This window comes from Pinus tabuliformis, chromosome 3_1 (genome assembly GCF_031772625.1).
Source record: "Pinus tabuliformis cultivar Carrire ecotype Pingquan chromosome 3_1, CPIR1, whole genome shotgun sequence".
Classification (NCBI taxonomy): domain Eukaryota; kingdom Viridiplantae; phylum Streptophyta; class Pinopsida; order Pinales; family Pinaceae; genus Pinus; species Pinus tabuliformis.
Genome location: NC_142301.1, coordinates 203,398,665 through 203,422,400, shown reverse-complemented (window position 1 = coordinate 203,422,400; position 23,736 = coordinate 203,398,665). Strand labels below are relative to the sequence as shown.

Genomic DNA, 23,736 nt, shown 5'->3' with positions numbered 1-23,736 from the left:
AGATACTCCCACAGTTCGGTGTTATGCTCCCATACTCTCACAGTTTGCTATTATGCTTCCACATTCGATATTATGCTCCCTCAGTTTACTTCGATTCAGTGTGATCACAGTGAAGAAAACTCAGTCATCACAGTACTGAAGAACCAAAGTATAAGGCACCTTAATGAACTGTGTCATCACATAAAGAATCTGAAGTCTGTCCTATGGAAAATGGAATTGATAGTCCAAGGAACCAGCTTGAAGAAAGGACTCTTTGAGGATCTGAGTACAAGGAGCCAAGTAAGTATTGTTACTACAACAAGTCTAATAAGTTATCAAATTAGAGGTATGTAATTCACAAGGTACGTATGTTCATAAGCGTTTGAATTTCTATTATCACTAATGGTTCATAAAATCCTTATTTCTAACTAAGTCTAACATAAAGAGTGTACTCCCTAGATAGAACCTTAATCCTCTCCCTCTAGGATTTACAAGTAATCTAGGATTCCAAGCAAAAGTCCTTGATTGAAAGAAACAATAACTTTCCACAAAATTTCATCCTCCATGCTATGTGGGAAATCTAACTTAAGAAATTAAATCATGTTCTTGGTATGACATGGTTTGCTTGTAAGTATGTATTACAGGTATAAAAGTTCTTGGCTTAGTACAAAGAAAACACTTCAAGGATCCTTCTAAGGGTTGTTGGAAAACATATGCTATATCCTCAAGGAGTATGGAAGAGGACATCCCAAGACAAGGTTTGTCAAGGAACAAAGGTATGCCTTAAACTACAAAACGTTGTTTTCTTTATAATAAATGTTTAGTCATTTGATAATCTATTACTAACATTCCTCTATCTAGTTGTCTCAAATCATAACGATTCTTGTTTTGGGTGATTCATCACTTAATAAATCTACCCTCCTTAGATCCTTAATTGTTCTTAGAGAACCCTAGACAGGTTCTCTAAAAAACCCTAACCTCGGGGTATGATAATGTCAATGTTTGAAACCCTAAAACTGCTTAGGGTTATTGGGAAATGTTATTTGAAGATTTTGTTGATGATGTCATGTTTGGGATTTCGGTATGATCATGAAAACCTAACTTGTTAGGGTTGATTGATGTTTGTCTAAGATCTAGAACCTTTGAAATTTTGGAATAGTAAGGTTTGCTTTGCTATGTTATGAAACCCTAGATCTTTAGGGTTTGGTTGGATCTATAAGTAAAAACTCTTGTTACGTATTTAGAGTCCTAGGAATGAAACCCTAGGTATGTGTTCATTTGGTTGAAACCCTAACTTGTTCTAGGTTGGTATATGTCTAACATATTAAAATTGCCTGACATATGATGTGCTTATGATAAGTTGATAAATTCCTAGATATATGGGTTGACCTAAGTGTTAATGGTCATGAGTCCTAAGGTTTGGAAACAAGCCCTAGTCAAAGTTTGATGGTCTAGGATGATGAATATAGGGTCTTGCAGCTAAACCCTAGGAGTAGTTAAATTCTCTAAGTATGTGTGATAAGACAATCTGGAATCTATGAATCTACATAGTGATTGTTGAGATCATGTAAATGAGAAAATCTAGGGTGAATATCAAACCCTAGTAGATGCTAGTCATGATGTTGATTAAGCTGTGATTGGTTTTTATTGTTGAAGCTCATGTCTAAAATCTAGGATATGTATGAAATCTTAGTGAGGAGTCTAACATATGAATTCTGAAAGTTGTTAGATTCATTGATTTGATTTGTTTCTAGGGTTTGCTATATGAAGGAACTTGTCGTTGAAAGAATATTGGAACCCTAGAATAACGAGTTTGAAATCTTAATGAGTTATGAATGTGATTTAGGGTTTGTAACTAAACCTAGGCAAGAAGTTGAAGTATAGTCTCTTGTTGATTTGTTTGTAAAGTCTAAATGCTTTCATTGTTATAAGATTTTGATATGGCTAACTTCATGCTTCTATAATTTTGGTTGTACTTGCTATCTAAGTTATGCAGGTACATCATCTTCAAGTTGGTGAAGATGATCGTAAGTAAAGTTGATATGATAAGCATGATATATGAATGACTCTGATAAGAAAGATGGAATTCATGAAAGATTCTTGTCGTAAAGAAGTAGGACTCCCTAAGTTAAGAGGGAGTCTGGATGAAATCTCCCTAGGTTAAGAGGGAGCTTGAATGAAAGGAATCTCCCTAGATAAGAGGATGGTTGAAAATATTCCTTGTACAGGAATAATTAGGTCCACTCCGTTTAATAGGGAGTAACAGATATAATTCTCTACTTCATGTGTCATGCACCAGACCAGGACTAACAGCCATAAGTTTTAGTGAAGGCCATGCGTGAGAGAAGGAAATTGGAGAATGCATTTTGAGGTGTTGTTGAAAGAAGGAAAGCAGGATCTGATTGAAGAATATGTTGTTGCATATGAAGTAGGAAAGGAAAGTGTATGATTGAGGAATCTTTTGTCAAAGATTCAGTTGATAGTCCTACTATGAAAAGTTGAGAAGCAACATCAAGTTGTCTGGAAGACCCCGAAAGTTTGTATTTCATTATGTACATGTGAAAGTATATTATTTGGGGTTGTGTTTGTACAAGAAAATCTCTCGAAGGTTTTGATAGCATGTTGGTTACCGATCAATTTGATCGGGAGAGATTTGTTGTCTTTGATCTGCTAGATCAAGGAGTTGTTGTAGCGTCTACAACCACCCTCCAAAATTTTGTCTTTGCTTCTTTTTGGAGCCTCCCTACTGAAATCTCAGTAGCTTGTCTTGCATTGCCCAGGTACTTGTGCTTTCATCAAGTTGAGCTTTTGTGTTACAGCTTCTGTTTGCTTACTTGCTTTGTTGATTAACCACAAGTTGACCTCCTTTGACTTAGTTACAATCTGGTTCTTGCACTGCCTTAGCAATTTGCGCAGTCCTAGAGGGCAACAAACCTTGCTCTCAAGAAATGCGCAGTGCAACCCTATAGTGAGCTTTGGCTCCAGAAATGCGCAGATCCAGCTCGTAGCTTGTCTTCAGCTGGGAAATTGCACAGAGCATGAGACGCAGCCAAACACAGGTTGGCGCTATGACACAGGTATTGTCCTTGATGGCAACTCACTCAAATGACAGATCACAGTTCAAGCCCTCAGAATGAAGGAAAAAGAGATATACGCAAGTTCCTCTTAACCAAGTCGCATATACACGCGGGATCGCCGATCAAAAGGCACGTATACGTATGCACGCACTTTCATGCAAGGAAAAGTGCGTACATGTGGGAAAACTTATTTTTTGGTCCATGGTATTTAGTCCTTGGTATTTGGACCTATGGTTTTGGACCATGGTATCTCGTCCGAAGTGTTGAACCCAGGTATTGGGTCCATGGTATTGATTCTCTATGGTTTTGGACCATGGTGTTGAGTAAGGCCTAAAACTATAAAAGGGGAAGGAGATCAATAGGCAAAGGCATTCACTCAAGCATTTAATATCTTATGAACAGCAAGATCTAGAATTGGGTTATGGTGCATAGTTGGATCTGAACCAAGGAGGAACCTGAGCGCTAGAAGAAGGATAAGTTCTATTGATGGGTCAAGATCTTAAGGCTTGAATAGTAATATCTTTGTGTGATTTTGATTTGTTATATTTGGCGCATGACTTGATCTATAAATCTGATAATCTGGGTATAACTGATGTCTGAATAAGTGAAAAGGGTAAATTATCTTTTATAGATCTGTACGCAGGTTCGGCACAGCAGAGGCGCGTATACACGCTGGTTAAGTAATTCAAAATAGCGTATACGCTGGTTGGCCTTAATACAGCAGCGTATGCACGCAGGTTCTACATATTGAAGTAGCGTACATCTCATGAAATATGTTTTAGCTACTTTTGTTTATTGTTGCAGTGGACTGGGTTCAAGATTGGTTTCTGGTTACTATTAATGTATTCTAGTTACAGCATTCAGAGAAGTAATTGTTTGATTCAGTTTTGATTGAAGCAAAGGAGATTGGTTGATGCAGATGTATTTGATGTTTGATTATTTTTATTGATGGATCCAGTCTGAAAATTTATGAAACGTGGTCCCTGGAAGAAAAGAGAAGGTTGTAGCCTTCTATAGGTCAGCACCTACGTATTAGTACATCAGCTAGTACAAGAGCTAAGGGGGTTGTAGCTCCCTTCTAGGAGAAGCTGGAGAACGAGAGAAGGTTGTAGCCTTCTGCAGTTAGAAGCCTACATACCGGTATAAGACTGCACCAGTACAAAAATATTGTAAAAAGAAGTTTCTTATTAAAAGAAGATACAGACAAATTGCAACAGGTGGTTTTCACCCACATTGGGTTTCCACGTTATATCTTGTGTCCATATGTGTGATGATCTGTTCTGTTTTACTGCACCTGTTTATTGTTCTTATGGTTAACGAAGTTTTGATGCACTGATTAAAGATCAACATTTAATGAATCATAAGTTTATTGATATACGCTGGTTGCATTAGACACAGTAGCGTATATACGCAGTTTCCCATAGCTGAAGTAGCGTATACAAATCTGATTGTGAAATGAAAAATAATTGATTTGATAATACTGATTCACCCCCCCTCTCAGTATTATTTCCAACAGTTGAGCTTTTGCTTTACAACTTGTGTTTGCTTACTTGCTTTGTTGATTAACCACAAGTTGACCTCCTTTGACTTAGTTACAATCTGGTTCTTGCACTGCCTTGGCAATTTGCGCAGTCCTAGAGGGCAACCAGCCTTGCTCTCAAGAAATGCGCAGTGCAACCCTATAGTGAGCTTCGGCTCCAGAAATGCACAGATCCAGCTGGCAGCTTGTCTTCAACTGGGAAATTGCGCAGAGCATGAGAGGCAGCAAGAGCCACTCAACCTAGGAATTGCGCAAAAGCATTCCCTCAACTGTTGCCCAATGCATGTGTCGCTAAGTTGCCCGATTCCCCCCAGGACTGCACAATTTCTCCATGCATGCATGGCAACCCTTCCCGAAAAAGCAAAAAAGGAAAAAGCAAAAAAGATCCCTAATTTTAGTAGTGGGAGTTACACTTGAGTTGATTTTAGAAACTGTCGCCACTTGTCGCTTTTTCCTAGATTTTTGGCCTTCGCGTCATAAACCCCAAATCGATCAAAACTATTTAAAGGACGCTACCAAAGTTGATTTGCACATTCAATTTTGGAGCTCTGGCATTCCCGACGCATCTAGGAACCTTCGGCACAGTTGGCACGACTTTTCCGTGTAAGTTTTGCTTTTCATGCCTTTTGTAATTTTTCTATCGCTTTTGTTTCCTTAGCTTCTGTGAGTGTTGTTTTACCCATTTTGTTGAATGACCGCTGGCGTTTTGATTTGTTTTAGCTTGTAGAAGTGTTGTTTTAAGTTTTGCATTGCCTTTCCTAAGCGTCGCATGCATAACTCAGCTTTTACACTAACAATCGTTGTTGCGACGACTCTCCCCACAAGCTTCATTGTTCTTTTGTTTAACTAATTCCTGCATTTGTTTTGATTGCATGCATCGTTGTTCACTCATATCTGCACCATCCTTCGCTCATGCATTCAGATCTACTTGTTTTCAAGTTGCCCTTGGGCAGATATGGGCTGCCTTAGCCCAAATCTAGCTCTTCCTGGAATGCACTGCACATTTCTGGATCTCAAGGCTATGCCTTGGCTCCAAGAATTGCACAGAGGTTGCTAGTGACTCACTCCAGCAACGCTCTGCACAATTCCAAGAGACAGTCTCGGGGTCTTGCCACTGGGATTACGCAATGCGCAGTCCTAGCCAGCATCAAAGCTAGACTAAACTGCGCATTGCGCAGTTCCAGTCACCAGCAAGCCAACTGGACTGCGCATCGCGCAGTTCCAGACATCAGCACCTCTCACTGATAGTTGGGACTGTGCATTGCGCATATCCAGCTGACACTGTGACAGTCCCTCACCTCTGAAAGTCAAAATTGCGCAATCTTGCCCGGCAATTGCCCAGTCTGTTACATCATCAGTCCTTGAAGTGCTTTTTTATTTTAAGATGACATTTGCATGCCATGAGTGTCCTCTCTGTCTCTAGGTACAACAGTTGTTGAGCAGCTTCTCAGCAGTACAGGCAACATGGTTTCCAAGAGAGTTGGATCAAAGGATACTGTAGAGAGCAGCACTGGAGATGTAGTTGAACAAGTGTCAATGAACTTGCCAGTCTATGCAAACACACAGTTGTTCATAGAGAAGGACATGAAGATTACATGGCAGGAAATAAAGGACATATTTGCAAGCAGCTTCAAGGAAGATCTGGAAGATCGACAAGTCTATGTCAACATCCACAAGTCAGGCTTGTACAGGGTTGCATGCAAGTACCCCGCCTTCCCATGTGTGGACATCATTCACTGGATTGTCTCACATACTGATCCCGAGACGATGACATTGAGCAGTGCCAGTGGAACACAGTTTGCCATGTTCAGGACAGAAAACTATCATCAGATGTATCACTTGCCACAGTTGATGAACCGCATGGATGCACTCTTTTTTACTCCCAACAGCAATGTGAACACTAGAGACATCATGAAGCATTGGGTAAAAGAGCCATCGAAGTTCAAGTCGACACCCAACCAGGTCTACAAGACTAAGTCACTCAAGAAGGCCTACCAACTCTTGATCATCTTTGCATGCCGCTTGTACGGTCAAGAGAGCACGGAGACCTTTCCGCAAAGTTGGGTGGTTGTGTTGGACCAATTGGCAAATGAAGGAAGGCTATTCAACTGGTTGGACATGTTGGCTCTTCAGCTAAAAGTGCATGTGTCTAATGCCCGAAATCTGCCTAAGGATGAGCAAGCGAGATTCTATATGTCTGCATACCTACTTGATGCAATTTGTGCCCAACAGTAGTTTCCCGACATGGGTTGGACATAAACACCATCAGATGATGTTGTGAACATCTATTACAAGTTGCTCTCTGAGTGCAGCTACCAAGGAGTCATGGCGAGGCTATCTGACCACTTCATCACCCCAGTGTACAAGATGATATTCGAACAGGATCCACCTTGCATGTCCCAAGAAGCGATGCAGGCATTGCTTAACATTGCAGATTGGTATGCCTCACCCGATGGCACCTTCATCAGGATGTTTGGCGGAGAGAAGCCTCCACATGTGCTACCAAGGTTTGCCACAAATAACTTGGTCATGCAAGAGGTTGCGTATCACATCTCCACAGGGTTATCAGCAAGATTGCACATGAGGAAGAAGGCACCATGGCCTGCTCTTCCTTTGCGGATTGGATTGTACGAGATCCAGAGCTTGAAGGATGCGGATGTCGAGGCCAAGGACTTGAAGAAGTTTGAGTTCGGCACTAAGAGTTTCAATCCGTATGATCCCCACTGCATATGCAAGAACCATTATGTGAAAGTGTATTATCCATGGATCCACGGGGCATGTCATTGGCCAGAGGAAGACCCTTGGAGGTATTGCTACAACTCCTCTAAGCTTAATGAACCAGTCAACATGGTTATAGAATGGAAAGCAACTCTGCAGGCAGTAGCACAACAAGAAGCAGCAATAACAGCAACAGTCAACAGCAAACCAGCACAGGACAAAGGCAAGAGGAAGATTGCCGAGAGCACAAAGGCTGAGCAAAGCTACAAGTTCAGAGAAGATCATCTTGTTGAGAAAGTAACTTTGGAGATAGAGGCGAAGAGGCGAAAGCGCGAAAGGAGAGCAGAATGGAGGAAGAGAGATAAGCAAAGGTTAGAAGATGCAGAGAGAAAGTTGTAGGAAACGGAAAAGAAGTTGAAAGAAGAGTAGGAGCTAAGGAGGAGAGAAAGGGAAGAGAAGCAGAAACAGGAACAGGAGGAAAGGCAAGGCGCAATGACAGAGCAAATTACGCCTATACAGGTTGAGGAATCAGAGCAGCCAGCAGATGAAGAAGAGGGTGAGCAGGTGCAGGTTCGAGAACTTGCTCAGTAGATTGAACAGATGGTTGAAGCAACGGATATGGAGTTGGAACAGGAGCCATAGGACCAAGACACCGACCTCATGCCGAGAGCATCTGAGGTCGCCCTACAGTCTCTTCCACCTCCAGAATCAAAACCAATCTCGAGCAAGCAAGGAGAAGTTGTCCTCCTTGATGATGATCCGGAGATGGATGTGTACAATCTGTCATTTGATGAGTCATGGCAAAGGATTGTACAGGCGTGAAGAAAGCATCTCCTGAATGATCATGCATCACCTACACACATAGAGGAAAGGGTGATTGTTGCAAATGTTAGAAGACATCCAGCTGCCATGCCCAATGCTTCTAAGGCTTATGCAAAAAGCCATGAGTTCAACAGTCAAGTTCTTAATAGTAGAGAATGATCAAAGGACTTGCAGGAGGCCAGGCAGAGAACAGAACCATCTGCAGGATCCGCTATGACAGAGATGAGAAAAGCGATGCTTGTTGAAGTATCAACTCTTGAGAACACCATGCGGAAATGGTTGATTTGTCACCGTGCACAAGGCGGTTGGCCATCTACATGGTTCTCGACAATAGTGCACGAAGATAGCCCAAACTCTCAAAGACATCCACGCTACTATTACGCATGTACAGGAATGGACAATGAGGTACAAGGGAGCCCCGCTTTACTTGTAGAAGATAATGAAGCCGCAAGCAGAGCTAGACAAAGCATGGATTCAGATGTTGATCCGGAATTATGAGCAGCTCCCTCCACTCATCACCAGCATTGAGGCTTCCTATGCACAGTTGTTCAAGAGTTTGGATGTCATAGTGAGGACACACAGGATCCCTTCAATCGAAACCCTCACTCAAGCCATGAAGAAGAACCAAGTCCTGCTGGAGGTCGACAGGTACATAGAGCAGTTGATGCGAGAGGCCACCAGCAATGACTTGCAGCTCAGCGTAGAAAACATGCAGAAGTACATCAGTGGTCCAGCCACACTTAAGACAATGTTGTACATGCTTCAAGATGAGCTGGACAGAGGTTCCATAACCATATACCCGGAAGCCATGGAGGCGAGAGTCCGTTTCGAGAAAGACATCACCAAACAGTACGGGGACACAATAGCGCAATACCAAGCTTGGTATCAGTTCGTCACCAAACACCATCAAGAGGATGTTGTCGAGTTGGTTTTTTTCCCAACACCCCAAGTGATGATGTTTGTCTTGTTAGGTTGACTCAAGCCTATTTTGTCCCACATGGGTATATGTGGAAATTGTATGATTATTTGTAAATATATTGTAAGTGAAATTCCAAGGGTCATTAGTGGAATGTGAACAGTCACAATGTAATGTGAAGAGTCATGAGGGTGGTCAAAGAGTCAAAGGGGAATGTCAAGGGTCAGCCCACCCTTTGTTATATATAGAACCTCATAACTCATAGTAAAGGCTTTTGGGAGGCAAGCTTTTGGCTAGGCATTGCTAAGAGAAGTCTTGGAGAGTATTATGACAAGCCTTGGCTTCTCCACAGTGTAGAGCGAGTACATCTCTTTGGGAGGAGCAGGCAATGTTGATTGTGATGTTCCATTATTAGGGCTAGTGGTTGTCAATGGTGTATGTATGGATGGAACTTTCACTTAATAATATCACTGAGCCAACATGTTTTCATGCATATATTGTTATTGTAGTTCGACTATTATGGTTACTTTAGCAATGTATGTTATTTAACTTACATGTTTGTGTATGAACTATTTTGTATGTAATTGCATGAATCTTGTTGAAGACGTGTTCTTCTGTTAACTCGTCACTTTAGATTGTGGACTATTCTGCTTCCAGCCTGTGATGTCATTCCGCTCATGTGTTCCTACTATTACAGGCTTCTAAGGGACATACTTCCTTTCCCCCTCTGTGTGTTAGAACCCCCATGCATCTCACTGGACTCGCTGCAAGGTCACACACTTGCTTCCGACAAAGTTATCATACTTACCTCTATGCGCTACCGCAGTCAATGCACTACTTTACTACCCACTGTTGTGACTGCTACTCCAAACATTTTGAGGTCTAGTTGGGACTTCTTACTGGGGAGATCCCTTGACATGTTGGCGAGTCCAACACCGTCAACAGGAGTGTTGAGGCTTTATGAGTGAAGCATTTGCTGGGAAGACATCTGGCTAGCACTTTGTGTTGATGTTTAGGTCCCGAAGTTGGAAGGGTGGCGTTGGTCATTGAGCTCTAACACGCACCTAGATCTTTGGGTTGATGGTTAGCAAGTAAACCTGATGGTACTTAGAGAGGCCGAAAACTTGAGTCCATCTTAGTCCTACTCGAATAGATTGCCCTGGTCAGGAATCTAGTCTGTGGCATTGCGATGCCTAAATTGTTGAGAGACCAATGGATAGATTGCCCTAGTCAGTAATTTAGTCCATGGCATTGTGGTGCGTAAACTACTTCATAGATGATGTGATTTGAGATCTTCCATGTACCTCTTTGATTATATGTAAATATGAATACCTCCCTCGTTAAGAGGGAGTTTTGCAGAATGTAAGTAGGCTCAATCTTCATAATTGTACTTGAAGTCAAAATGTAATATATTTGTCAAAAGAAAGTAAAGAGAATTTTATTATTAAATTGATTTGACTTGTTAAAACATGGATTTCATGCTTGGGTCAAATGTATAGGTCAAGCCTCCATTGTAGGCTTTAGGTTATTTGTCAAAGTCAAAATGTGAAGACTCCTCCATACATCGAAGTCTCCTTACCATTGAAAGGATGTCCATCAAGTTGGCTTCCATAAGGTGATCACATGTCGGCCTATATAGACACAACTGTTCAAATGCTCATGTCGACTCAATTATGTTGGACAAACACTATATATACAAGCACCGGATCTTTGCATTACAACATATCTCAGGTTCGTATTTCAAAGAACAAAGTTTCGGTGCTATGACATAGAATACAAGCTCGGATCTCAGAGAAGGTTACATAAAGTTTTGGTGATCTCAATGGAAATACTTTTGGTAATCTCAGAGGTAATCTCAGAGCTCGGATCTCAGAGATACTTTCAGTAATCTCAGATATAAAATGCGAATTGCAGTGGAGACATTTCGGTGATCGATCACAGTGACTCAGTGTCACAGTTTCAGTGCTACCTTAGCTTCGGTGCTGCTACAGTGATCACATTTCGGTGATATTACAGTGATGTATTTCGGTGATATCCCATTGCTACCACAGTGAATGTCTCGGTGATGTAGTATCAGCTCTTCAGTATCTCGGTGTTATCATATTATTATCATAGTGACAAGATACAAGTTTAGTGCCATTGAAAGGATCAAAGTGTGAACTTGAAGAAGAATCACTGTGACAAGAGTTATAGAACTGAAAAACGACAAGGATGACTTGATTGATGGAGGTAGTCTCAAGTCTAAGTTGTAAGGGTCTTGGTCGTCTCACCTTGAATCTACTGAAGGAAGAATTTTGACTGGGTTTTCCCCTAGAGTGGGGTTTTGCCATGGCAGTGTGACTATATCTTGTGTGTTGAGAATTAGGGTAGGGCAAAATTTAATTCAATTTTCTTTACTTGATTACTACTTGTGTAAGTCTTCTTAGATTATCTTTGTCCATTATTATTATTTATGTGCAGTACATCAAATAGCAATCAAAACAATAAGAACAATGACACAGTGATTAGGCTACAAGCCAGGGCTAAAACCCCTCCTCTTGAGGGGAAAACCCACAAACCTCTTCTCATAGATTCTTCATTAATTGATTACAAAGACCATGACCAACCTAAGACCAACGCTGCCTCACCTAGACAAAGACATAGTCATCCTCCTTCCTTGATTCTTCTGTCACCATCATGTTGCACCGTGTCTCATCACTGATCATCATATTGAAGCATCTTATCATATAGACTGAGATCTTATCCGAACTGAAGTATGCCATGTCAACTATATCTTATCCGTATCACTGTGTTACCCATCTAAACTGTATCACCCATCCAAAATTGAAACACTGTAACTTCCATCTGAAATTGTAGCACTGTGATCTATCCGAAGTTGCAGTATTGTCCTTTCCCTGTGATCTGAACCTTAACTGCCCATCCAAGAATCACAAAAGGAGGTCTAAACTTCTTGGTGTGTCATCCGAGCTCCTGTGGTTACCCTTCCTATAATAACTTCCGAAAAAACTCATAGAAACTGCGAGCTTTCTATGTTCTGACAGTGGGGGTATACACTCCCTTATATAGTTGTTGGGTCATACATTTGAGCCAACCTAAACTATTGAACCAACGTGTTTATATATGCAAGCCGACATGTCACATTTGAGCATATATAGATATATATTGGAGCCGACTTAAGGATGACTATGCTTGTCTATTCTAGAGGACTTTTACAAGTGTAACAACACTTCATATACATGACTCTGAATTATACATTTATGACAAGATGACAAATCCCTAAAGACATCAAGAAGTCTTTGATCTATAATAAAAACTCCTTGCTCATGAAACCCGTGTTGCAAGTATTACAAAATACATTTTTATTATTTTTGTCTTCTTCCTTACATAATTACAAGTCATTATGAAGATAGAACCTAGTTACATTCTACAAACACTCCCTCTTAACTAGGGAGGTATTCATAATTGTACTTGGTCATTCTCAATCTGAAGAATTTCTCATAAGAAGAGTCGGATTGGTAACCCATCTGTATAGCATCATATCAATCAGCATTGTCACAGTGCAAGGCCTTGACTAACAACTCCATCTCTCTACGAGATCATGAGCTACAATGCTGGCAAGACCAATGACTATAGACACCTTCATCATTGTCTCTCAAGGTACATACCCACCCAGGTGCTTACTGAGTATGACCTTCTAGGACTATTCTTATCTTGGGTTCCCAGCCCTCAAAGAATATTGGTCCTCTTCCCAACTCTTCTCTTGGATGCCCTACACATCCTCAAAGAGTATCAGATGCCAGATGATTACCCAATCCTCCATTATTTCTTCCCAAGTGAAGGCAAGAATGTTGTGTCTATCTCTTCCTCTCAACTAGGGAAGATATGCCCATTCCTGTAAAGGAATGTACCCAAGCTCCCTCTTAATTAGGGACTTGTCAAAGCTCCCTCTCAGTTGGGGACTCTCTTTTCATCAGCGGCTTCTTCTTTGTGGGTTCTTCAGCTGCTTGATCAATTTCTTTCATTAATGTCATGAAATTGAGTCGAGCTTCTTCCTTGTAGGGCATTAGCCATTGATCACTTTCCTCCTTGGTTCGTCATGTCATTCCTTTCTTCATGGAAACTGGCCTTCTTGGTACATATGTAGAATCTTCTTCATATGGCTACTTCTTTCTCATCATGCTTCTTTCAGGAATTTCCACTCACCACATGAATGCTAGTTGTACTTGCGCTTACAACTCTTGTTCCTGCATGAACTCATCCAAAGATTATTCAAGAAATCAAAACATAAGATCAAATCAAATAGTACCTTATGAGATGGCTCTTCATCATGACATCTTCCTGTAGGTATCAGCATCCTACATACATGTTGACACATCTCCCAAAGATATCCATTGTCAAGGGTCTCCATCTTTTTTAGACTTGCATTAGAGTCTTCATATCTTTCCGGGAGATTTCCTAGTCAAATCTTCTCGGTCTTTTGGATGTTGATTGCCTTCATCATGGTTGCATATCTCACGATCTCTTCCTTTCTTTCTTCACACATTCTTTTCCCAGGAGCTTCCAATCAGAGTTCCTTAATTGTAGTCAACCACCTCATACTTCATATGAGGACATATTATGTTGATTTCATCTAGTGTGATTCATGCCTTTCAGCAACCTATTATAGGAGGAGATCCCTTTTTCCTTCGATCATGCTTCTTCAAGATAGAAGTAGTGATCCATGTTACCTGCAACCATACGACATGACATTATAATATTAAATACAAGCATACATACCTCATTTTACCTTTAGGTCATCTATGCTTCTTCCAACAGCTTTCTTGATTGAAGTGTCTTCAACCCATGAATTCCACAAGATGGAGTTTTTGATGAAACACTTGCTTCCTTTCTAGAATAGTGAACCCTCCAGTGAGGATTCCATCAGAGAATCTTAAGGATCTTGCATATCCCTATCCAGCAGATGTTTCCTTTTTGACTTGATGTATGATGAGCCTTGTCCTGGATGACTTCTTCCTTTCCTTCAATGTCCAATGAGGCTCCCAAGAGCTATATCCTTCATGTTTTACTGTCATGGATCTTGTTCCTTTTGTCCTTCACGATTCCCATGGTGATGTCACGAGCTCTTGCTTCCAATGCTTCCATGATGCCGCAATGCATCTTATTATTTATCATGGTCATATCCATTAGCAAAAGATTCAGGAGCTTATGATAAGACCCTTTTGTGAAGGAGACCATCTCAGACATAGTAGAGATCTGTTACTCCTTCCCTTGGTCTTTTTCTCCAGCTTCCTCCATCTTTCCGGTTATATGAGCTTGTCTTGCTTGAGGACCAAACTTCCCTTTCCTTTCTGCAAATGTTTGAGTAACTTTCTTGCCCAAGGACACTTGTCACCTTGCTCATCAGTTAGTGCATTTAAGAACAAAGATGATTATCTTCTTATCATCTTTCTCAGATCTCCCAATTGAGATCTTATGAAGATATCCCTTCATTCTTTGATACCTTCAATTTTGTGTAGATCAGGTCTAAGAGATATGACCTTCTTTAATGCATTTTCAGAGAATATATCTTCTAGAATTTCATATATCTCTTGATGTCTCCTCTCCTGCTACATAGGGATGAGAGGACCTTTGACTGATGTCATAAGAATCCTATGAGTCCCTTGATCCTTTTCCATGCATTCAAACAATGCTTGACCTTTAGAGACTTTTCCATAGATATCAATGACTTCTCTTTCGGGGACTATATCTATCCTCCTCTCTCATGCAAGGAATTTCAATGACCCAACTAGTTTATAGATCTCCTTGCAAACACAAAGTCATTTAACCAAACTTGATTATAGAATGAAAGATACTTACTTGGCAAGAGAAGATAAAATCTTCACCTTGATCACGTTGAAGATGCATTGATGCTTCCTCCAAGTGATCTTCGAGTTGATGTGATTTTATTGTAGATCCTTGTGGTCTTGTTATAATGCTCCTTGTTGGTGCAGAATCCTAAATACTTTGACTTGTAGATCCTTGCTTGAGTTGCCTAGAATGAACAACTGAAATCCCTTTTCAAAGATCTCCTTTGAGACCTTACATTGTCTAGTACCAAGCACCGAAACTGCTCCAGACTCTAGGTTATTGAGATCATTGTGGTATGATAGAGATTGTAATGACACCAAATTTGTGGCTAGCACCGTGGTTATTTCAAGACTGAATAGAGACATTGAATTAGCACCGAGACTGTGAGAGGTATTGTTCTCTTCTTTTAAATGTGATCCGAGTTCTGAGCACTAGCATTGAGACTTCATTTTGACTGAGATCAAGTATAAGTTATCAAATTGTGGGAGAATGTGATCATATCTGAATTGTAGATCGGTAATCACCATCTGAAGATTTCAGAAGGGAGTCTAAATCTGAGCCTGAGGTAAACTATCTGAGCCATGAATGATTTGTGGAAGGTACCAGGACTACGGGTAGTATGTCACCTGACTGGAACCCGAGATTGTAGTCATATCACCAACCGAGAAATTCAGGTATCTATTCGAGTTGTTCCGTTGTATGGCTTATTCTAAATTGTCTCACTTATCTTTGTGGTAAATCCATTTTAGACAGTTCTTCATTCTAGACTGTGAACCAATCCTTGAGTGTTACTTGTAACCATAACTTAGATGCCCTTAGTTTGACTGTAACCATAGCTCTGAAACCATGTTGAGAATTAGGGTAGGGCAACGTTTAATTCAATTCTCTTTACTTGATTACTACTTGTGTAACTCTTCTTAGATTATCTTTGTCCATTATTATTATTTATGTGCAGTACATCAAATAGCAATCAAAACAATAAGAACAGTGACACAGTGATTAGGCTACAAGCCAGGGCTAAAACCCCTCCTCTTGAGGGGAAAACCCGCAAACCTCTTCTCATAGATTCTTCACTAGATGAGTACAAAGACCATGACCAACCTAAGACCAATGCTGCCTCACCTAGACCAAGACACAGTCATCCTCCTTCCTTGATTCTTCTGTCATCATCATGTTGCACCATGTCTCATCACTGATCATCATACTAAAGCATCTTATCATATAGACTGAGATCTTATCCGAACTGAAGTATGCCATGTCAACTATATCTTATCTGTATCACTATGTTACCCATCCGAACTGTATCACCCATCCAAAGTTGCAGCACTGTGACTTCCATCTAAAATTGCAGCACTGTGATCTATCTGAAGTTGCAGCACTGTCCTTTCTCTGTGATCTGAACCTGATCTGCCCATCCGAGAATCACAGAAGGAGGTATGAACTTCTTGCTGTGTTATCTGAGCTCCTGTGGTAACCCTTCTTATAATAACCTCCAAAAAACTCAAAGAAACTACGAGCTTTCTATGTTCTGACAGCGAGGGTATACACTCCCTTATATAGTTGTTGGGTCATACATTTGAGCCGACCTGAACTATTGAACTGACGTGACTATATATGCAAGCCGACATGTCACATTTGAGCATATATATATATATATATATATATATATAGATATATATATTGGAGCCGACGTGGAGCTTCTTTTTGCACATGTTAAAGCCGACTTAAGGATGATTGTGCTTGTCTATTCTGGAGGACTTTTACAAATGTAACAACACTTCATATACATGACTCTGAATTATACATTTATGACAAGATGACAAATCCCTAAAGACATTAAGAAGAAGTCTTCGTTCTATAATAAAATCTCCTTGCTCATGAAACCCATGATGTAGGTATTATAAAATACTTTTTTATTATTTTTGTCTTCTTCATTACATAATTACAAGTCATTATGAAGACCGAATCTAGTTACATTCTACAACATTGCGTACTCTTCTATTTATTAATTGGCATTAGTCTTGATGATAAGAAAAGATAATTAGAAAGAACAAATCATAATAATGAAAACATCACAAGATAATGTCATAATAAGAGGAATTGTTTTAACTGCCACTACTTGGATTTCTCAGCATGGTATCAGAGCTATGGTCAAGGTCAAAGGCAATTTGAAGAAAACTCATACATCTTTGAAGCATTCTCAGTAAGAAGTTTTGTTTACATTTGTCTTAAATATCCCTCAAGATGACAAGTTCGGACCTAATTCAGAGAAAAGAAGTTCAGGTTCAATACCATAGTGATGAATTTCAGTAAACCTTAGTGAGGAAGTTTGGTCCTTGTTTTTCAGTGCTATAACATAGATAACAAGTTCGGATAAAACAAATGTTTCGTTGTCATAACAAGGAGCTCAGATAAGGTATAAAGATGATCTTTATGCTTCCACGGTTCGGTGAGATGCTCCCACAATTCGATGTTATGCTCCCATGCTCTCACAGTTTGCTATATACTTCCACATTCGATATTATGCTCCCTCAGTTCAGTGTTACTTCAATTCGGTGTTATCATAGTGAAGAAAACTCAGTCATCACAAGACCGAAGAACCAAAGTATAAGGCACCTTAATGAACTGTGTCATCACATAAAGAATCTAAAGTCTGTCCTATGGAAAATGAAATTGATAGTCCAAGGAACCAGCTTGAAGAAAGGACTCTTTGAGGATCTAAGTACAAGGAACCAAGTAAGTATTGTTACTATAACAAGTCTAATAAGTTATCAAATTAGAGCTATGTAATTCATAAGGTATGTATGTTCATAAGTGTTTGAATTTCTATTATCACTAATGGTTCATATAATCCTTGTTTCTAACTAAGTCTAAGATAAAGAGTGCACTCACTAGATAGAACCTTAATCCTCTCCCTCTAGGATTTACAAGTAATCTAGGATTCCAAGCAAAAGTCCTTGATTGAAAGAAAGAAACACTTTTCATAGAATTCCATCCTCCATGGCTATGTGGGAAATCTAACTTAAGAAATTAAATCACGTTCTTGGTATCACATGGTTTGCTTGTTAGTATGTATTACAAGTATAAAAGATCTTGGCTTAGTACAAAGAAAACACTTCAAGGGATCCTTCTAAGGTTTGTTGGAAAACATATGTTATATCCTCAAGGAGTATGGAAGAGGACATCCCAAGACAAGGTTTATCAAGGTTCAAAGGTATGCCTTAAACTACAAAACACTGATTTCTTTATAATAAATGTTTATTCATTTGATAATCTATTACTAACATTGTTCTGTCTAGTTGTCTCAAATCATAATGATTCTTGTTTTGGGTGATTCATCGCTTTATAAATCTACCCTCCTTACATCCTTAATCATTCTAATACAACCCTAGACAGGTTCTCTGGAAAACCCTAACTAAGGGTATGATAATGTCAATGTTTGAAACCCTAAAACTGCTTAGGATTATTGGGAAATGTTATTTGAAGTTTTTTTTGATGATGTCATGTTTGGGATTTTGGTATGATCATGAAAACTAACTTCTTAGGGTTGAATGATGTTTGTCTGAGATCCCAAACCTTTGAAATTTTGGAATAGTAGGGTTTGCTTTGTTATGTTATGAAACCCTAGATCTTTAGGGTTTGGTTGGATCTATAAGCAAAACCATTGTTAAGTATTTAGAGTCCTAGGAATGAAACTCTAGGTATGTGTTCATTTGGTTGAAACCCTAGCCTGTTCTAGGTTGGTATATGTCTAACATATTAATATTCCCTGACATATGATTTGCTTATGATATGCTGATAAATTCCTTGATATATGTGTTGACCTAAGTGTTAATGGTCAAGGGTTTGGAAAGAAGCCCTAGTCAAAGTTTGATGGTCTAGGATGATGAATCTAGGGTCTTGCAGCTAAACCCTAGGAGTAGTTAAATTCTCTAAGTATGTGTGATAAGACAATCTGGAATCTATGAATCTACATAGTGATTGTTGAGATTGTGTAAATGAGAAAATATAGGGTGAATATCAAACCCTAGTAGATGCTAGTCATGATGTTGATTAAGTTGTGATTGGTTTTGATTGTTGAAGCTCATGTATGAAATCTAGGATATGTATGAAATCTTAGTGAGGATTCTAACATATGAATTCTGAAAGTTGTTAGATTCATTGATTTGATTTGTTTCTAAGGTTTGCTATATGAAGGAACTTGTCATTGAAAGAATATTGGAACCCTGGAATAATCAGTTTAAAATCTTGATGAGCTATGAATGTGATTTAGGGTTTGTAACTAAACCTAGGCAAGAAGTTGAAGTATAGTCTCTTGTTGATTATGTTTGTAAAGTCTAAATGCTTCCATTGTTATAAGATTTTGATATGGCTAACTTCATGCTTCTATAATTTTGGTTGTACTTGCTATCTAAGTTGTGCAAGTACATCATCTTCAAGTTGGTGAAGATGATCGTAAGTAAAGTTGATGTGATAAGCATGATATATGAATGACTCTGATAAGAAGGATGGAAGCCATGAAAGATTCTCCGATGTCGTAAAGAAGTAGAACTCCCTAAGTTAAGAGGGAGTCTGGATGAAATCTCCCTAGGTTAAGAGGGAGCTTGAATGAAAGGAATATCCCTACATAAGAGGATAGTTGAGAATATTCCTTGTACAAGAATAATTAGATCCTCTCTGTTTAAGAGGGAGTAACAGATATAATTCTCTACTTCCTGTATCATGCACTAGACCAGGACTAACAGCCGTAAGTTTTAGTGAAGGCCGTGAGTGAGAGAAAAAAAATTGGAGAATGCATTTTGAGGTGTTGCTGAAAGAAGGAAAGCAGGATCTCATTGAAGAATATGTTGTTGCATATGAAGTAGGAAAGGAAAGCGTATGATTGAGGAATCTTCTGTCAAAGATTCAATTGATAGTCCTACTATGAAAAGTTGAGAAGCAACATCAAGTTCTCTAGAAGACCCCGAAGGTTTGTGTTTGATTATGTACATGTGAAAGTATATTATTTGGGGATGTGTTTGTATAGGTAAATCTCTTGAAGGTTTTGATAGCATGTTGGTTACCGATCAATTTGATCGAAAGAGATTTGTTGTCTTTGATCTGCTGGATCAAGGACTATTGAGGCTTTGTAAGTGAAGCATTGCCTAGGAGGACATTTGGTCGGCACTTTGTGCTAATGTCTAGGTCTTGAAGTTGGAAGGGTGGCGTTGGTCATTGAGCTCTGATAGGCACCTGGATCTCTGGGTTGATGGTTAGCAAGTAAGCCTGATGATACCTAGAGAGGTTGAAAGCTTGAGTCCATCTTAGACCCACTCGGATAGATTGCCCTGGTCAGGAATCTAGTCCATGGCATTGTGGTGCCTAAACTTCTTCATAGATGAAGTGATTTGAGATCTTCCATGTACCTCTTTGATTATATGTAAATATGAATACCTCCCTAGTTAAGAGGGAGTGTTGGAGAATGTAACTAGGTTCGGTCTTCATAATCGTACTTGAAGTCAAAATGTAATATATTTGTCAAAAGAAAGCAAAAAAAAAATTATTATTAAATTGATTTGACTTGTTAAAGCATGGGTTTCATCCTTGGGTCAGATGTATAGTTCAAGCCTCCATTGTAGGCTTTAGGTTATTTGTCAAAGTCAATTTGTGAAGACCCATGGTATTGGTACCCATGGTATTTGTACCCATGGTATTGGTACCCATGGTATTTGTATCCACTTAATACTTACCCATGGTATTCAAGTGGCCAAAGATTATAAAAGAGAGCTTAAGATCATTCTTTAGGCATGTTCGGATAACTGGTGGATTGTTTACCTTGGCTCCTAGAGCTTGCTTGAGGGTTTATAACCCCGAGCATGATCTTCTTCGACGGAGCAATTACCCATCCTAGTTGATTAAAAATAACTAGTCTTCGGTGGTGAATGACTCCACCCTAGCTAGTCTTGAACGAGGAACCACTCAGGTTTCTCATTATGGCATCAACGAATTCATTGGAAAGGTCATTATCATCCATTAATATCTTCAGCCATTTGTGACATCTTGTTGGTGTCTTAATAGGTTCTCCTGTATATTTAGATTCATATTTAATATAATAAGGCTGATTTTGTTGATTGTACTTACTTTCTAATTAGGGTTTCTATTAGAATTCCCTAAACCCAGTACCCAGTATTTGGTTCATAGCAATTATTAACTGAACGAATATACGACTAAGTTCCTTACCAAAATATTTAGCGGAAGCAAAATTACTCAATCTGAATCACATACACATAAACAAATTTTTGCCCAATCAACAGTTCTTCATTAATAAATTAATCATGAAACTTACTTGGGCTCTCGTCCTAGGATAATGGGTTAGGAGTCTAGCAGTGGACATGGTCTCTAGGATCAATTTTGGGACAGGATAATCTGGCCCTCCTCTTCATTCAACACTCTGCCTTGCTCTCTTGGTGGTTGGTCAATCATGCCTTGAGGTTGTGGCTCTAAAGGTAGATGAGGTCGACATAGCAACAAAATCCCTTCTACCTAACGAGTTCAATTGGCAGTCGAACACTCTGCAACGAAAAAAATCAGGAATACCCCTCTAGCAATTAGAAGAGAAATTTAGGACGCTAAGAGAGGGGCCAGAATTGGTCATAGATTCATATCAAATGCGAAGTAGAGGATCAAAGTGGTAGTTGGGTACCAGATATAGGAAACACGAAGACATAGCAAACACGATATATGCAAACAATCAACATTACTGGAAGCTAAAAACAATTATGGGCAAAGTCCTGGTAGAAAGATCATAAGAACAACAGGAGATTCAGCTGAGTGTTGATGAGGTGCAAAGACAGCTCAAGAAACTGGATCACGAGGTATGAGCGCTAGAAAAAAAGTAAGCCAATTTGGAATTTATGGATTCAGAGAAGGAGACAAGACCATTGGAAACAATACAGGTGGATTCACCCATTGCCTAGATATTGTCTATCGTGTTTGTTAGTCTAACATTTAGTCGTACTTTTGTGAATATGTTGATCAAGGAGGCTCTCACACGTCCAACATAGGTCGTAGCTATTTTAGTTTTTGGTATCTAATAGTCTTTTCATCTGATTTAGACATTTTATATGGCCCAACATAGTAATGTTGTGCCACTGGTCTGCTTTCCCTAGTGGTAAACTAGCAAGCAGAGCAAGACTATCTTTTGCAATATTTTTGATGTGATTTAACATAAGAAATATGCCCAATTCACAAACACGCACGTGCACACACACAAGGATGTAAAGTAATATCAAGTATGATAATGGCAATGTCACATGCAAAAGTCCAATCTGGCATTCATGAATTAACACACACACACGGGTGTAAAGTAATATTAAGTATGATAATGGCAATGTCAGATGCAAAAGTCAATTCGGCATTCATGAATTAATACTCAAATATAGTAAATGCAAATTTTGAATATATGGATAACTAAAAACACACTAAAATATAATAAATTCAAAAATTTTAATTTATCGACAACTCGAAAGACACTGATGGCATTTACTTATAAGATATGGATCACTGGTGAAGAAAATCATGGTGCGCAGTCACCTTGTGTAGCTGCTATGTTGTTACTACGGGGACAACATCCCCGTAACCGAACTCTATAATAGCTAAGCACACCAAATTCAAATTCAGTTTAAGGACTCAAGATGCACCCCCTAGACACTTGGGTTTGGAACAGATGCACACGAGATAAAGGGTGCAGGCACCCTGGCTACTTAGCTAAACTGAAACATGGGTTACGATACAATAGGCAGGTATTCACATAAGCAGTCTGTGACTCTGTTGTCAATTCAGATTGAGGTCTGTGGTTCAATCAGATTGAGGTCTGTGGTTCAATCACATTGAGTTCAAATTATTTGCTAAGCGTCATCATAACAAGGAAAAGAAAACAAACCTGAAAGGGGGAATGCGTTCTGTGCATAGAGATAATGAATTCAATTAGACCATCTTGCTCCTTGAGACGCCCCTTCCTCCGAAGCACGTGGGCATCCGTCACACTCCCTGCTCTTAACAAGTGAGCTTCTCCCAGGGCCTCTGTGCTCAATAACATGTCCCATCGCAATCTACCACCATCGGATTGGCCTGAATTCGAGCATTTATCCACGTCATCAGCAGCCAAGGAATCGTCCCTCTCCACATCAGCCAAACGCTCGTCCGACTCGGCGACAGCTGTGGCAGAACAGCGAGCAGGCGAGCAGGCAAGGATCTTGCTCTTCTTGAATGCAACCCATCCATGGCGCTGCAGGGTGGCCGGGCATTCGGTCACATGCCGGATGCAGGGGGGCACGCTGTGAAGGCTAGAAACAGATGAATTAATGCACAATATACCAATAGTCATCCTCCCTTCGTTCCTTCTGCGGAGGTCGTTCCCGTTTCCCGCCTTGTAATACCTTCAGTATATGCTGCTAAGCTTCTTGTTTAAAGGAGTGCACGCCTTGAATGGCAAAGCTCAGGTAGTGCCACTTAAGCGAAGCTATGAAGAAGTTCACTCAACTGATAGCGCTTCCTTAATACTATCCCTAAAAAATGATTATGTTTGAAAAATATATCACAGTGGGACCCAGTAGGACTGAAACCCTTGGAAATTCTCATTTACGGATTTTCAGGTAGAGCCCATTCAATTGGAAATGTGACTTGAGGCAATGTGTAATTACACTTTATATTGATTTATGATAAGACAATTTAATATATATTATTGGTAGAAAATTGGTTGGTTTTGTGAGAAAAAAATTATGTATTGTAGTTTCAATCTTTCTAAAATCATTTTCATAAGTTACAAAGACATTTACAATTCTATAAGTTTTGAAATT

The 23,736-nt window shown here is 39.6% G+C and overlaps 1 protein-coding gene across 4 annotated transcripts in view; it reads right to left on the bottom strand.

Moving 5' to 3' along the window:
* The window catches only part of LOC149186504 (IMP-specific 5'-nucleotidase 1-like), a 355,273-nt gene extending 331,760 nt beyond the window's left edge, over window positions 1–23,513 (bottom strand). For 2 of the 4 annotated variants that reach the window (XM_089411011.1, XM_089411012.1), the window contains exon 1: window positions 22,821–23,512. In XM_089411011.1, the coding sequence (XP_089267137.1) occupies window positions 22,821–23,264 (444 nt within the window). In that variant the 5' untranslated portion in view covers window positions 23,265–23,512. Of the gene's footprint in view, window positions 1–22,820 lie in introns of all 4 variants that reach the window. The other 2 variants (XR_016255698.1, XM_089411013.1) reach the window with 2 other exon arrangements.
* Window positions 23,514–23,736: the final 223 nt, after the last annotated feature.